This window comes from Condylura cristata, unplaced genomic scaffold (assembly GCF_000260355.1).
Source record: "Condylura cristata isolate star-nosed mole 26May11 unplaced genomic scaffold, ConCri1.0 scaffold00014, whole genome shotgun sequence".
Classification (NCBI taxonomy): domain Eukaryota; kingdom Metazoa; phylum Chordata; class Mammalia; order Eulipotyphla; family Talpidae; genus Condylura; species Condylura cristata.
In genome coordinates, this window is record NW_004567115.1 from 41,804,078 (window position 1) to 41,820,380 (window position 16,303).

At 34.0% G+C, this 16,303-nt stretch overlaps 1 protein-coding gene across 1 annotated transcript in view; it reads right to left on the reverse strand.

The window, feature by feature from the left end:
• Positions 1-16,303, reverse strand: part of NEK1 (NIMA-related kinase 1) — a 94,302-nt gene that overhangs the window by 28,221 nt on the left and 49,778 nt on the right. Inside the window, exons 18-25 of the mRNA XM_012724792.1 lie at positions 15,592-15,675; positions 15,089-15,172; positions 14,208-14,285; positions 13,540-13,635; positions 6,631-6,762; positions 4,662-4,727; positions 4,354-4,579; positions 1,978-2,130 (exon numbers count right to left, since the gene is read on the reverse strand). Of these exons, the coding sequence (XP_012580246.1) occupies positions 1,978-2,130; positions 4,354-4,579; positions 4,662-4,727; positions 6,631-6,762; positions 13,540-13,635; positions 14,208-14,285; positions 15,089-15,172; positions 15,592-15,675 (919 nt within the window). The remainder of the gene's footprint in view (positions 1-1,977; positions 2,131-4,353; positions 4,580-4,661; positions 4,728-6,630; positions 6,763-13,539; positions 13,636-14,207; positions 14,286-15,088; positions 15,173-15,591; positions 15,676-16,303) is intronic.

Sequence of the window (16,303 nt, forward strand, 5' to 3'; positions counted from 1 at the left end):
AAAAAAAAAAAAAAAAAAAAAGTTCAATAGTTGCGTAAGTTAAATTTTAAAGAAATAAAACAAATCATTAAGTAAATTAATTCAGTAGATTCAAATTTTATGCAGATGATTTAGTTGACTATTGAAAAGGAAACACCTGTTTTCACAATGCCTAGGAATTACTGTAAACTAAATTACATATATTTAAGCAATAAAGATTACACATAAGAATTAGAGCCTGATGCTTTTAAATAGTTTTAATAGGAATGAAGATGAACAGGACACTTAGACTGTAACATCATCCAAAATTATCAATTTTTGAAAATGTTTTAGACTACAGCCATTTTTTTCCTAAACAAAGTCTGGACCATTTTGAGAAAAGACTCAGATCCAAGATATAAAAATATTAAGTGACAAGCATATAACCTACCTAGCTTATGTAACCTAGCATATAACCAACCAAGCATATAACCTACCTAGCATATAACCTAGCATATAACCAACCAAATTCCTGAGTATGACAGATTAATAAAATACACACTTTGTGTGCTTGCCCTTTTACTAAACAAATGGTTAAACATGTTCTTCAATTTTTTTCTCCCTTTAATATTAATGAAAATGCTATGTGGGTAGGAGTTTCACCCTTAATAAGGAAAGAGCAATCCCCTTTTGTTTGTAGGTTCATAACATATGATAAACTATCAATATCTGGTTAATATCTTCAAATGTGATGTGAAAATTCTAACCTCTTAGGGTATTTTTTTTTTTAAAGGTGTATTTATTTGTGCATACAGAACAGGGGTACAGGCCAGAGGTCAGGGGCGGTGAGAGGCTTCACCAGAGACAGAGTAGGGAGCAGAACAGGCAGATCGACGAAGTACCCTGCTGAGGGGAGCAGCGGGGAGGTCAGGAGAGGTCTGCCTCCCCGTGTGGCACCTCCGGGGCAGGCGGGAATCAAACTCATGCAGAAGTGGCTTTAGCTTCTCAGTGCTGTGCTTTAACCCGCTGCGCCACCAGGGAGGGCCATCTTAGGGTATTTTTTCTGGCAGTTTTGATATAAGTTTCACTCTTATATTTAAGGAGACAGAAAGAAAAAGGAAAGCAGAGACAGCACAAAGGTGACATCACAATCATGCCTAGTCACAACTTCCAAAACAGAAAAATTCAAATTTTTCATCACTTAAGTAAAACTGGTAAACCCGAGAACATCTAAAATATACATGGACATACTTCCTTAAGCATAGTTTAATAACAAGACCCACAACATGGATGGGTTTTTTCATAAGTGTTTTTCTCTGCCTCAAAACAACTCATCTTTTGACCTGGGATAGTGTCTGTAATACCTACTACAGATATCTTTCAGTCAGTCAAATTCCTGATTGAAGCCGAATCCACATTAAAACACACCATTCATTTCAATATACTGCTCTTACAACTTTTTCATGTAAATATCAATCTGATATTCTACTTTTCTGGCTCCTTCTGCCTACATTTATTTCATTTTCAGATTTCATACAGGTTATATCAGATCAAAATTTAAGACTATCACTTAAGATAGCAAGTGCCCAGAAGATATAATCATTTTTCATGTCATCAGAAAATTACTAGAAAAAGATAATTACAGGGCCCTCCCTGGTGGTGCAGCGGGTTAAAGCGCAGCACTGAGAAGCTAAAGCCACTTTCGCATGAGTTGGATTCCCGCCTGCCCCAGAGGTGACCACATGGCGTGGCAGACCTCTCCTGACCCGCCCGCTGCTCCCCTCAGCAGTGTACTTCGTCGATCTGCCTGTTCTGCTCCCCACTCTGTCTCTGGTGAAGCCTCTTGCCGCCCCTGAGCCTCTGGCCTGTACCCCAGCTCTGTATGCACAAATAAATAAATCTTTAAAAAAAAAAAAAGATAATTACAAAAAACTCACTTAAAATAACCATTATCTTAAGAAATACAATTTGATTTTTAGTGTTTTTTTCTAATCAGCAAAATAGCTAATTTCAGCTTACCACTTATAACAGACATGTTTTCTAGTATTTCTGTCTGAGGTTGTAGTTCAGCTTCTCCAAGTATCTTTAGAACCGAATCTGTAGGACTTTTCCCCCAAACTCTTCTTGGAGATCCACCAGGATCTAATTTAATAACCTCTCCCACTGTATGATCTATCAGAAAGAGATACAAAAAATGATTTTTAATAATAGAGCATAAAAATAACACGGCACTATAAAGTATATTTAAAGACTTCAACCCAACTGAATCCTGCACAAAGGAAAAAGTGTTACATTTCAAAGAGCATATGACCATGACACTGTTTAAAATAAAAAAAGACTTCTAGGGAATGAATGATAAAAGACAAAAGAAAAGAAGAAACCAAGAACAGTAGAAAAAAAAATCTACAATTGTCTTTTAAACTACTTGTGAATTATAAAGATCTACAAAGAGTTCATACAACTCAACAAAAACAAAGTAAACAATCCAGTCACAAAATGATAGAAGAGCTAAAAAGACACTTCTCCAAAGAGGAAGTGCAAATGGCCCACAGGTATATGAAAAAATATTCAATTTCATTTATAATCAGGGAAACACAAATCAAAACCACAATGAGATACTACCTTCCACCAGTGAGAATGGCACATGTTAAAAAATAGCAAAAGAACAAATGTTGGTGAGGATGTAAAGAAAAAGAAATTCTCCTACACTGTTGGTGGGAATGCAAACTAGGCCAACCACTATGGAAAACTGTGTGTAGGTTCCTCAAACTACTAAAAATGGAGCTTCCATATGACCCAGCAATTCCACTCCTAGGAATCTACCCAAAGGATACAAAATCATTAATTCAAAAGAATACCTACAACCCTATGTTTATTGCAGCATTATTGACAACGGGTAAGATACGGAAACAACCTAAATGCCCCAAAACAGATTACTGGATCAAGAAGGTGTGGTGTATATATATACAATGGGATACTATTCAACCATCAAAAAGATAAAGTCATGCCATTCACAGCAACATGGATGAAGCTAGGAGGGATTATGCTCAATAAAATAAGCCAGAAGAAAAAATATTAGGTGATTTCACTTGTAGGAAGAATATAGGAAAACAAAATAGGAATCAGGAAAAAACATACTACTACTACTAATAAAACAAACCCAGCAGGCAGCTAGGAATCAGACATTCTGCAAGGGATGGGAAGAGAGGGGAATCAAAACTAGACAGGAACAAGGGACTACTGGTGAATTGGTGGTGGGAATTTTACAGGAAATACATCTGAAAGGAGAAAGCATACAAACATGCATTGTACAAAAATGAACAGAAGGTGAAAGAAATAAGCGATGAGGCAAATGTATAGGATCCTTCATAATCTGCTTAATTCTTCCAAGGCTTTTTACTTATTATTCTGAACATTATACATATGTTGAATTATAACCAGTTCCCTGAACTTTGTATGTTTTCTCATTTCTGGGTTCTGGCCATCAATCCAAACATATTCTTTGGCTTTAGGTTTACCTAACTACTTTTTGCCCCTTAACACAGCCTTTTTTTCCAGAAATAATTTCTGTGGCTCTCCCAAGACTGATTTATGGTCTGATACAAATCCTTATCTTAGTTTATGATTGCTCCCAAAATATTACTTATCAATTATAACTGCCTCTTTACTTCCCTCCCTTTCCACTAAGCCCTAAACTCCTAAAGATGAGGGACTATTTCTTAATCACTTTTATATCCTTATTACTTAGGAGTATGGGGCATATTATGGGATTCAATAAAGAACTGCTGGATACATAAAATAAATGTATTGAGCTTTGAGCTTTCTTCCAATGTGAGAAAGAATTCTTCAAAAGCAGTCCATTAAAAATTTAGTTAAAACTGCATTTAGTTAGTTGATAGTTAGACATGTCCTTTTACAACGTAAGCTCCACAACAGCACACTTCTGTTCATCACTGCTGTATATCCAGTGGTCAGGATATTACAAAAAAAGAGTGAGTGCTTAATATTTATGGGGTGAATAAAAAAAAGTATTAAGTCAGATCTTTCTCACTACCTTTGCTAAAAGCCTAAGGGATAATGCTGAGATTGTTTTTTAGTTTACTACTCTGGTTCTCATCCAGAATTATTTATTCCTAGTAACAGGTTAATCTAATATAGTAGAAAGAGTTAGAGTAATATGAGTGAAATATATATAGCATTAGTTCCCTCTCTCATGCTACACATTTTTGTAATAAAAATCCTGACTATTGTTAAGGTTAAACAGTTTTCTCCATTTTTCACATATATAGAATTCTTCCAGTTTCTCAATCCTTGTAAGTGCTTTTTCTTTCAATGTCATCTCCAAGTTTGCATGTGTACTAGGCCCAAAGGGAATGTTAATGCTTTTACACTTACTTTCACTTTCACAGAAGGATGTGTCCAATGTTAACTCATCTAGAGGAATCACAAGTTGACCTCCAGCCTTCCATTTCTTTCGATCAGAGGAAACTGACTTTTCTTTTTCATGCTCTTTGGCACCTTCATGAATAGTATCACAAATATCAGAGTCATAATGCTTTCCTTTTTCATCTTCTTGAGCTTTAAGGTTTTGATTTAATCTACGTAGTATTTCTCTCTTACTCTGAAAGATTTAAAAGTTATGTTTTAATAGTCTATGATGAAGTAAAATTGCTTAGCAGAGAAAATTTGAAAATTGTACCTACTGAAATAGCATCATTAGTCTTCTGCATTTCTTCTGAAGTTTCCTGGGTATCAGTTAAACTTCTGTCCTTTAAATAAAAATAGTTACAGAGTAAAAAGTTACTGAGTAAAAAAATATTTCAAATGTCTATCTTATTTTTTTACTTTTTTCATTAAATTGCTCTTTGTGCATTTTTTATTCCTGTAAAACATTTGCATAATTTCCTTCGTTATGTCAGCAATAAGAAATAAATAGTACCACAACAGGTTTACTAGACACTAGAAAGGTCAATTCTCAATTACTTGTCATATTCTGAGATCACTGATTTTATATTTAGCTATATTCTCTTTAGCACCTGATTTTTGGTAATTTTGTCAGTACTAGAAATAAAAAGAAAATTAATTCATAATTTCTCTTAGAGAGAAAGTCTTGATGGATAAAGTAAGATAGGCTGTGTTATTCTGATGCTGTCTTTATGTTTCATAAACACATATTCTAATTACACAATATAACTAAATATAATTGAGAATTGGTTTTTTTCCCTCTGAAAAGAAAGTAAAAAATAATATTAAGTTCTGAGACCCTTATACTGGTGATAATGCAAATTTTGTCTTTTGATTAGTACAGCATTCCAGACCACCTAGTATTTAAATACGTGAAAAGAAGACATTAGTAGTTATGAAAGCAAAGGTCTTAGAGTAAGGAAGAAAATTTTCAAAAATTTAAGTCAGTTACATTTACCAAGAAAAACCCTCTTGTTGTATGGATTACCTCAAATTTTGCAGTATTTGGGAAAATAGAAAAGAATGTACTGGTCAGTTTTAAATACATGTAAATGAGACAAAGAGCATTTTACCCAGTAAAGTAGTCAGGAATTAGCAGTCGCTATAACCAGAGAGATGAACAGCTACCTGAGATGTGAGACTGGGTACCAGGAAGGGGATCACACAGTAGTATCTACAGCTGAAGTGAACAATGTAGCACATGCAAAGTCTTTATGAGAAAGAAAAAGATGTCAAAGCTACTTGAAGAACAACAATTTCTTACATGAAGCTCTTGAGGATGACCAAGAAAACTGTATTTTCCTATTCAGTTTTATTTCCAAGAAAAAAAGACTAATATTCTAGAAACACTAGTGTTGTTTGCAAAGACTTAGCAAACTTAACAAATAAAAGACACCAGACATTAACAAATAAAAGACACCAGACATTAATTACTAGGAAAGGAGAGAATCAGATTAATCTGTTATATAACATGATCCAGTACTTTTTCTTTCAATCTCTTGAATTGCAGGCTGTTATTACACATTGTGAGCTCATTTCCCTTAACCCCAGAGTTGGGTTTCCACATTTGGATGGACTGATAATTTTCCAAGATTAAACTTTTTATTAGTCCACTCTTTTACTATATGTATGGCATGACAGAGACTCAAAAGTAGAAGGTTTAAGAAAAAATAAATGTAGTTGAATTAAGCATGTTTACACTGAATCCTCTATAATTTGCAATGCTACAAAATTTCAAATGAATGTAAATATGGGGCTTCCCTGGTGGCCAAAGGTTTAAGTCTCAGTGTTATGGCCGATAAATGTAAATATGAGTTAGACTTTATTTCTAGAATTAATGACATTAAAAATCAAAGTTAGATGATAAAAATTGAGTCTTTGTTAACTGTGAGAGCTGGGCCTTAAAAGTGTTTTTTGCTTTATTTGGGGCACATTTCTAAATATATTTTATTTGCTCATTATTATTTTAAAGTAAAAAAGAGAATCACTGTAGTATACTTTAATCTACCAGGTTATCCTAGATATAAAACCTATGAGCAGCGAGGATCTAATATTCAGAGTAAACCACACAAAATTACAAATCTTAAGAAGCAAATATTTTTTCCTTAGGAAACTTAATAGAGGATTAGGAAGTAATACAATTTCATTAAATTTAATACTTTCATTAATCTTTTGACTTTGAGCAGTTCTAAATTTTAGGAAACTTACCATACCCATTTCTTTCAACGCTGAAGTAACAGAAATGAAACATTTCGTCGGTTGCTTTGATGGAGAGCAGCTTGCATCGTTCTGCCCTACAGACGGAGGAACATCAGAACCTTTGATTCCTTTAGCCACCAACTATAATAAAGAATTTAAACACATTGGGAAATTTACATCTGCATGAAGATGACAAAATGTATAGAAATATGAATACCTTATGAAAATAAGGTAGCAATATAATGCTAATATTCCTATTTTCTGAACTTTTACTTTACTTCAATCTATTTTGTTCAATAGAAGATAAAAATAGCCAAAATAGTATTGTAGGAGAAAGCCTGGAGGAACCATACTACCTGACCTCAAGACTTATAAACCTACAATAAACAAAACATATTGTACAGGTGACAGAAAAAAAAGAGATCAGTGGGGCAGAACACAGAGCACAAAAACAGATGCATGTAAACGTAATAAACTGATCTTTAACAATAGAGAAATGCACTGGAACTCATTCAAAGGAAATTCAATGGAGAAAACTTTGTTCTTCCTTAAAATTAATTTATTTTTAATTTAGGCAGTATTTAGGAGACCCCAGTGAGGTACTTATTGCCACTAATGTAGTGCATCCACCACCTGGGTTTCATTAAAATTCAAAAATATTGCTCTGTGAAAGACACTGTCAAGGGTAAAAGAACACAAGACACAAAACAGGACAAAATATCTGCATGAGCTATCATGACCTGTTAGCCAAAACTCAGAGAACTCTGAACATTCAATAATAAGACAATCCTATTAAAAAAATAAAAAGATGACCCAAAATATGTGAATACATAGCTCATCAAAAAAGATGGCAGATAAATATAAAAAAAGTTGTGTATATCATATGCTACTAGGAAACACACTAGTGTATGTTCCTCTTTCCTCTGGCTGAACTAAATTAACAGATCAGAAGAAGTTGAAATAATGCACATGCAAAGAATTTTAGGGGTCTTGCTGGTGTCCAGGAGTTAAGTCTCAGTGCTATCACCAGTATGGCCAGAATTTGATCCCCAGCCAGGGAGGTGACCCACATATGACTCAGCAGAGCTCTCCTGTCTTAACCTCTGTTCCTCAGGAGTGTATTTCAGTAGATCTGCCTATTCTTCCCACTCTGTCTCCAGTGAATCCACTCACTCCACACCACTCTGGCCTCCACCCCAGTTCTTCTACACACACACACACAAATGTCAGATACATGAAATCTAAGCCAAAGAATAAAGACAGACAAACCTTTCTATTAACTTTTACAGTAACTTGATAACAAAGTCAGTTATTAAAAAATTAAAAGTAATTCAGGGTAACTACTGAGATGTGGCAATATTGTTTCAAGCTAGTACACATTACAAACTTATTAGTATAGCAGAGCTTGGGCATTCTGTGTAAATATCATGTATATATTATTTATAGCCAGATTATTAAGGCTAATCAATGTTAATTAGATCTTGAGACAACAATGTACTCTTGGACTATAAAAAGAAAAAATTAGACTACGTCTTTAATTTAGAAAGTTGATTCAATATGACAAATGCAAAAATTAACCAAGCAAAAATTTCACAGAAGACAAAAAAATAAGATCCTAAAACAAATAAAAAACACAATTTATTACAAAACTGATGACCCAAAGTCTAGTATATATATATATTTTTAAGCAAAGACTTTAAATTTAATCATTTTAAAATAAATTTGTGATACTAATACACCTCTAACCTTAAAGTTTCATAAAGGAGCTTGAAAAATTACTTTAGTGACTTTTTAGTACAGCCATTTTCTCACCAAGTTCACAAATTCAAGACTTTTCCATAATGCTTCTATTTCCACAAAAGGTTTTTAATTATCACTTTAAAACAGCTTCTTTTTATTTTTTCAATCTTACTCTTGAAAAATTAGGGAACAGTGCCACCAAATGATGAAACTCAAAAGTGCACCAAGTAGTGAAGCCAAGTGTGCAAAAAATAATTATCAATTTACCTACAAGGTAAATACAAGTACTATTTCATCTCTATATTCTGAATGATTAATAATGATTTAATGTACATTAAGAAAATATAATTATATTGATTTCATATTTTAAATATACAGCAATTTAAAGATAACGTGAAAGCTATGTACCTTTTCATGGAGGAGGGAGAGAAGAAAGGGGCAGGTGGGGAGAGGAGAAGAGAGGAAAGAAAAGGATTATCAGTAGGGTTATAAAACTAAAGGGATGCCCTCCAAAAGTACAGGAACCAGGGCAGCTCTCTGGACCTAATTTATGGTTTCATCAGGTAATCTAAAAGGATTAAATAAACTACAACTTCAAATCGTGTGCTATTCTGCACAAATGTGAAGTCCTGGGAGAGAATTCAAACAGGTCTATTTTAGATGAACTACCTAACCTTCAGTTGAAAGAAGCCAGACATCTTATTTGACAGTCTTACCAAAAGCACACACAATAAAATAATTCTCAAAGGAAAATGTGTTGTTTGCCTGTTGGACCTAAAAAGCCAGACTCACTACCTCAGGTCAATGATGCCAACATAAAAAATCTTCTGAACGAACATAAGGAAATACAAAGTATTGCTTTTATCCATCAATAATATAGGCATGAAATCTGTCATTTGCATGCACTTTATAACTACTTAAGAAATACTATTAAAAGGGAGAAAAATATATATAAAACAATTTCCCCCTTTTTTATATGTCTTTTATTTTATTTTTTTAATAGTTTAGTTTTATATATTTTGGTGTATTTTTCCATCTCAGTTGCAATCCCCTTGGGTTTCCCATCACCAACGTCCAGTGCATTTTCCTCCCCCTCCCCCCAACTGTTTTTGATCCCATTCCCCATTCCCTACTCCACCCCCACAAAATGTCTCTGGTATATAGCTGTTCATCATTATCATTATTTTCTCGCCTGTTCCGTTTTTTTTTTTTTTTAAATATGTCTTTTAATATGAGCTAAGAAAGCAAGACTCTTAAGGAATTTTTCTGGGACTGTATCATAAAAATATGTAAATCCTTGAGGTGAGTTGGATGGATGTAATGACAGTGATTAGAGCCTCTTAGAGAGGTTGGTTCTAATTAGTTATATAAGGAAGCAGAAATATACTACTATGCAAACACGTAACTGCCCATAATAAAAATATTATATAAAAATGTAGACCACTTGCTCTAAGCTGAACTATTGTTAGACATAATTTGTAAAAATTATTTGCTGAAATAAAAAAACAATGCATCCAGAGGTGCTTCTCATGTTCTTCTCTCCCTCCATTCTCTTCATTCCCACCACTACTACTAGCTGAAACTTCCAGTCCTGTTGCTTAGAGAAAGTTAGCTTCATGCTACGGTAGTCATCACATAGTGACTATGAAATAAAAGACCCTCTGCATAAGTGGAATTCTTTGGTGTTCTTTATGTCAAATAAACATACCATGCAGAGATCTTACTCTAGAACTCCATTAATGTCCAGCGATACTTGGCACAGGGAGCATTATTCCAGACTGGTCTCATGATGTGTATAATTGAATGCATAAGATTAGATGGCAACACTATGGATAAGAACATTCTGAGAAGCCAGGGATCAGGAATGAGTTCACTGTAAGTTTTACAATAACTTGGTAGCTCTCAAAGACTGGAACAAAGGTGGAAATGAAAGACAGAATAAAGATCTAAATCCAATAAAGGAGGAACTGATCACGTTCAATATACAGTCTCTAATCAAAGAACAAACTTCCATTGATGCTTCCTGATTTACTGCAAGGAAAAGGGTCCCATGATATGACAGTTTAATGATAAAAAAGTAGGTTACACAGCTCCACTTACAAGTGTAGGACTGCAATTCAGGGATGTCGAGCACAAATGGAATACAATCCAGTGTAAGCATCAAGCACTAATGAGAATAAGGTGGCAAAAGAATAAATAAGAAAGCCGACTCAACAGATTACATACACAGTTACTGAATGATCAAGTACATGCTTATATCTACTCCTGGACAGTGATTATGATATTGTTGATAGGGCAGGACTTGAGAAACAAGACATAACAGAACCCTCTTTGGAGGACAGCACTTTATATTTAAATGATTATACATGAAGTATTTAAGATCAAATTTATATGGTTGTTTGTGGGCCATGTTTCCAGATCAACAGCAGATTTTTGCAAAGAAACGTAATTATAAAACTCATGCTTTGTGTTCTCTGAAATATATTAACTTGAGTTGTTGGAAGCACAACATTCTCAATCACAACATTTCTTCATGAATAGAAGAAAAGGAAACATGCTTCACAGACAAATATGCCAGTCCAATATCCTACACGTCACTCACAATATGAGCTAGGACATACCCACTCTACCTTGGGAAGGGATAGGTGGCAAAGTGAAGGAGTGGACAGCAGCAGGCCTGTTGGCACAACAGAGTCTGTGTGTGTATACTGAAGGTAGCAGAGATGGAATAGCTCTGCTATTAGCTTCACATAATCAATTACACAGACTATTATCAAACACTTGATTTCTCCCCCATGCAATCTGAATAGCTGGTCATATTCTAAAAATAAGGCTGATTTGCAGCAAGCATAAGTTAATCATATTTAATACGTGTATTACTAATGTAATCACCTGCAGGTGCTAAGCAGATTGCTGGTATGAGCTATTAAAGACAAAATGAAAACTATGAGGGGCAAAGGCCCTTAAAGCTTACAACAGCAAGACTGTAGCTGAACATAAAGATAACATCAGCAGACTAACCATTAGGAAAGCAGATTAAAATAGAACACACAGTGAGTTTCACATTGATTATTTGATAGAATCTGCCCCACCATGCAAATCAGCAACAAAATGTTTCTGTTTCTTATGCTGAGTATATAAACTCAAGATAACAAAAGCTGAGTGACCCTAACTACTACCCATACATGCAGTACTAAATAGGCTCATATTACTTTTCAGATCAGGGTTAAGCTTGAAAAGGATTTGGGTAACAGAAGAAATTGATTCTGATGCTAATGATGAATTATTTCTATTTCTGACAAATTTGGTTGCTATAATTTTCTCTGGGAAAAAGGCTATAGTTATCCCAGCAATTATTTCAGATTCATACCAATTCATGCTATGTTTCAAAGAAAGAAAAGAGGGAAATAAGAAACACTGTACTTAAGCAGCATAATAATCCAAAGCCAAGTAGAATTCTGTCTCATCGACTAGACAGTTGTAGGCAAGATGAGATGCATTATGAGTTATTTCATACTCACGCTGTTAGAGGAATACTGCACCACTTAAAAGTTTTTACAGACTCTACTCCTATCTCCATCCTGGAGATTTCTCAGGCACTGAGGACTACAAGTCCTAGCATGACAAAAACTGGACTTCCCAAATGGGGGTCAGCTAAGAAAGAGCAAGGTGATATAAAAAGGGAAATGGTATTGCTGTAAGGTGACTTAGAGGAGATTAATTGGAGAAGACATAGAGGAAAGAAAGAGATACCTGAGGAGACACAACTGGAGAGACACATGGGAGGCAACTCCTGGTCTTTGGCAGACAAAATGACCATCATTACCTTTACCTCATTGTGCATTATAGGTTATATTTTGAATTTTGGCTCTTTAATCTGTCCCAGCTTTCTGGGACCTGTTTAACTTCTTTCTTGTGGTTCTGTAACAATGTAATCTCCATAAAAGAGAAGGTTCCAGATTCCCTGCCTCACCTAAGGAAGGATTCACTGTAGCACTACTGACAATAGCTAAGTTATGGAAACCAAGTAAGTGCCCAAGGATAAATGAATTGAAAAATATGGAAAACGGATGATTTCAGTTATATATAGAGTACAGAAACCAAACAAAATGTTAAACAAACTTTAAAACAAACCTTTGAAAGTTGACCACAGATCTGAGGCATATGGAAGGAAGCAGTACAGAGAGAAAGAAAACAAGATGGGGGAGAGCACAAAGGATTATGTAGAGGATTATGGATGCTTTGCTGGTGGGAGAACTCTGGTGACTACACTTGAAGGAAAAAATCTTATATCATGAAAAAATAAACACTATTATGTAAAATAATGGTATTTTATTAATATAAATACAAATTTAAAAAATTCTAAATAAATTTTCAGCAAAACCAATAACAGGGAAAATGCGGCATCTATATACACAATGGAATACTGCTCAGTTATAAAAAAGATGGACTATAGTCATCTGTAACATGAATAGAACCAGAGGGGATGATGTCATGTGAAATAGGCAGAGAAGACAGACAAATGCCAGAAGGTTTCACTTACATGTGGAATAAAGAGAAACAACACAAAGGTTCAGACAAAGTCAAACTAATAGCAAACCCTAAAAATATGGCTGTAGAACAGAAGCTACCAGAGGGCAAGGGGGAAAGAAGATAGAAAGAGAGCAAATAATTGAGGAGAACAAATGTAAAAAGGTGTAAAGGAAAAATGAGGGAAGAATTCTATCAGAAATTAAAATATATTCTATACTCATAGTGAGGTACTACTAGAACTGACAAAAAGAATATCAGCAGAAGCTAGAGTCCCAAGGAAAAAAGTACAGATGTATATATATTATAGATTCATTCCCTAGTATACATGAGAATTTAATTGATTTTAGAGGTAGCAGTATAAATCAATGGAGGAAGGAACTGTTGTAATTAAATGACGCAGGAACTTTGATCAGCTCTTGGTAACAATAAAAAAATAAATAAATTAGGTTTTCATTTCAAATCAAACCCCAAAATAACATCCATATTGGTCATCCTTGATTATAAGAGACAGAGTGCCAAAGATAAGGACAGCAGGAAAGAGAAGAGCAAGGAAGAATGAGAAAAAAAGTAGTATGAAATTATAATGCTGATTTTACCAGTCAAGAGATAAAGAATATTAACACAAGAATATAAGCTAAAACTTACATGCTCTTCCCATATTTTCTTTTCTCGCTCATATGCTTCCTTCCTTTTTCGCTCTAACTGCTCTTTTAGTACAGCAGCACGTGCATTTGCTTGAGCCTGAAAATAAAAAAAAACAAGTTAGTTATCAGAAAGGTTTTTTTTAAGTCTGTGAAGATATTTACTCAGTAACCAAAAAAGTGTGGGTATGTGTGTGTATTTTCAGAATAAAATAGTACCTTCACTATTTTCAGAATAGAAAAGTACCTTCACTAACTAGCACTTAAACCAGGGATAACAAACAGCACTGCTCAGTGAGTATGTGTTTAATGAAAATAAACACAGTCTAATGAAAATATAAATGTAAAAAGTTTACCTATAATTACTATACATAAACTTCATTTATCTTCACAGAAATGGGCAATCATATTTTTTCATTTTTAAGGTGTTCATTCTTTCTTTTTAAGGTTATTTGTGTGAGAGTTTCATGTATTTATGCCAGTCTTTCATCATATTTCTCTCCATAAAAATATATAATAGAAAAATGCTGTTTTTCAGAAATGAAAAAGTAAAAGATAATAGGGAAAGAAAAATGAAGGCAAGCTAAACAATGCAAGACTTAAGAATGTAACTATCACTGAGGTTTCAATTTCCTCTTTGAAAACACTTCTAATGTCATTTCTAGTCTATACCTTCAATGCTTCAATTTTTTTACGCCTCACATCAGCTTCCTCACTTCCTTCTTGTCCTCTGAAACTATCAGCTCCTTTCTACAAAATAAGGAGAAAAACCATTTAAGATAAAAGTTCAAATTCTGCACCGAGTTCTGTGGAAAGTGGCATTGAGCATACTAACATCTAAAAATATAAAATGGGAAGTCGTTCAACACTGCTAATTTTCTCATTAGAACAAACTTTCACAACTATCAACTCTTGGACGATGGATAAAAAGATAAAAGAGAGTAACATAAAATGTCACTTTTTATGTTCACAGGTAAGACTTAGATTATCCTTTCAGAATTCCTATGGAACAAATGGCTAACCAATTTTAAATCTCCATATCTCTATATGTAATTTACTATATATATATATATATATATATATATATAAAATATATATATAGTATGTATGATTTAATTAACCCTAATTAAAAGTTTTCCCAGTCTTTGACTTTTACTATATCCATTTTCATCTTTTGTTAATGGTACAGTTCTATTAATCCTTTAAAAATTATATTTATTAGGTCCTCCCTGGTAGCACAGTGGGTTAAAACACAGCACTAAGAAGCTAAAGTCACTTAGCATGAATACAATGTCTGCCCGGGAGGTGACCCACATGGTGTGGCAGACCTCTCCTGACCTGCCTGTTGCTCCCCTCAACAGCATACCTCATCAGTCTGCCTGTTCTACTCCCCACTCTGTCTCTGGTGAATCCTCTAACTGCCTCTGCACCTCTGGCCTGTACCCCAGTTCTGTATGCATAAATAAATCAATATTTAAAAAAAATTATCTTTATTATAAAAAAATCTATTAAGTGCTGCTAAATTCCATTAAAAAAATTACTTTTCAACCTGCCTTTTCGCCACGAAGTTTGGCTCTAATCTGTTGACGTTCATTGAAATTTTGAAGTCTTATTTGCCGCAGCCTTGCCAAATAAACCTACAAAGAGAAAAACACAATATTTTATTTAAAAGAAAAACTATCAAGATTTTTACTGCTAAAATTTTTTAAATTAAAGAAGTGTTAATCCAAATACAAGAAATAAAAGCTTTGAATCTGGTTAATGAAAATGTAATATTAGCTTTCAAGTGTTTAATTTAGATCGACTTACTTCTGAAAAAAAAATACATTAAAATTACAATTTTAATTTTATCAAAAGAAAAGAAAGTGAACTCAGAATACTGAATAACAGTTATGGGACAAAATTATAGCATAGTATGTCAGCCAAAATATATTAATAGGCCCCTATAGACCTACAAAATCCTCAAATAATTGTTAAGAATTTTAACCATGCAAGAAAAGAAGGCAATAAACTCAAAAATGGCTGTGACGAGGTAGCGAACATGCGGGAAGCATACCTCTTCCTCTTTGTTTCTTGGCTTCCCTCCTCTTGAAGAGCTGGGCCTGCCTCCATACATAGCTGCCAGGTTTTGCAGGATTCCCTGTTTATCATTTAAGTACTAAGTTTAAAGAATGACTAAGGCTACATCAGCATCTTACCTAGGAATATCCAGATGCCACTTTACTTCTTGTGGCAAATACTCATTATTTCTAGCTGATCAGCTACTAACAAACTCTGGCTTGTCAATTTAACCAACACATTAAGAACAGAAGAAAGCAAGTAAACCTCAAGTGTAAGTATTCAAAAAAGAGAGCAGCTATGATTTTTATTAGTCATTTAAGTAAACAGGTTTTTAAAATTGCTTTGGAGTTTGACAAACCCCCAATCAAAATTTTTCCTTTACAAAGGGCCGATCCATTTCTACATGCAGGATAACATACTAAATAAACACACACAATATAAATTGAGTTGACACTTTGCAAAAAGGTAATTCTTGTTCCTATACTGCAAATGATCATACCCAATCACAAACAGACTCATTTTTAAGTCTATCATAAACATAGAATTATCTTAATAGAAATTATTAAATCCTTCAATAAAAATATCAGATTGTCAAATTATATTTTTTCTTCCTTCATGAGAAAAGCATACTTCATGTTCCCCAACTTAAAAACATCCTCAGTCCTACTGCCCTCTCTAATGTGGTTTTATCAGTTTGTTGAAAGAGT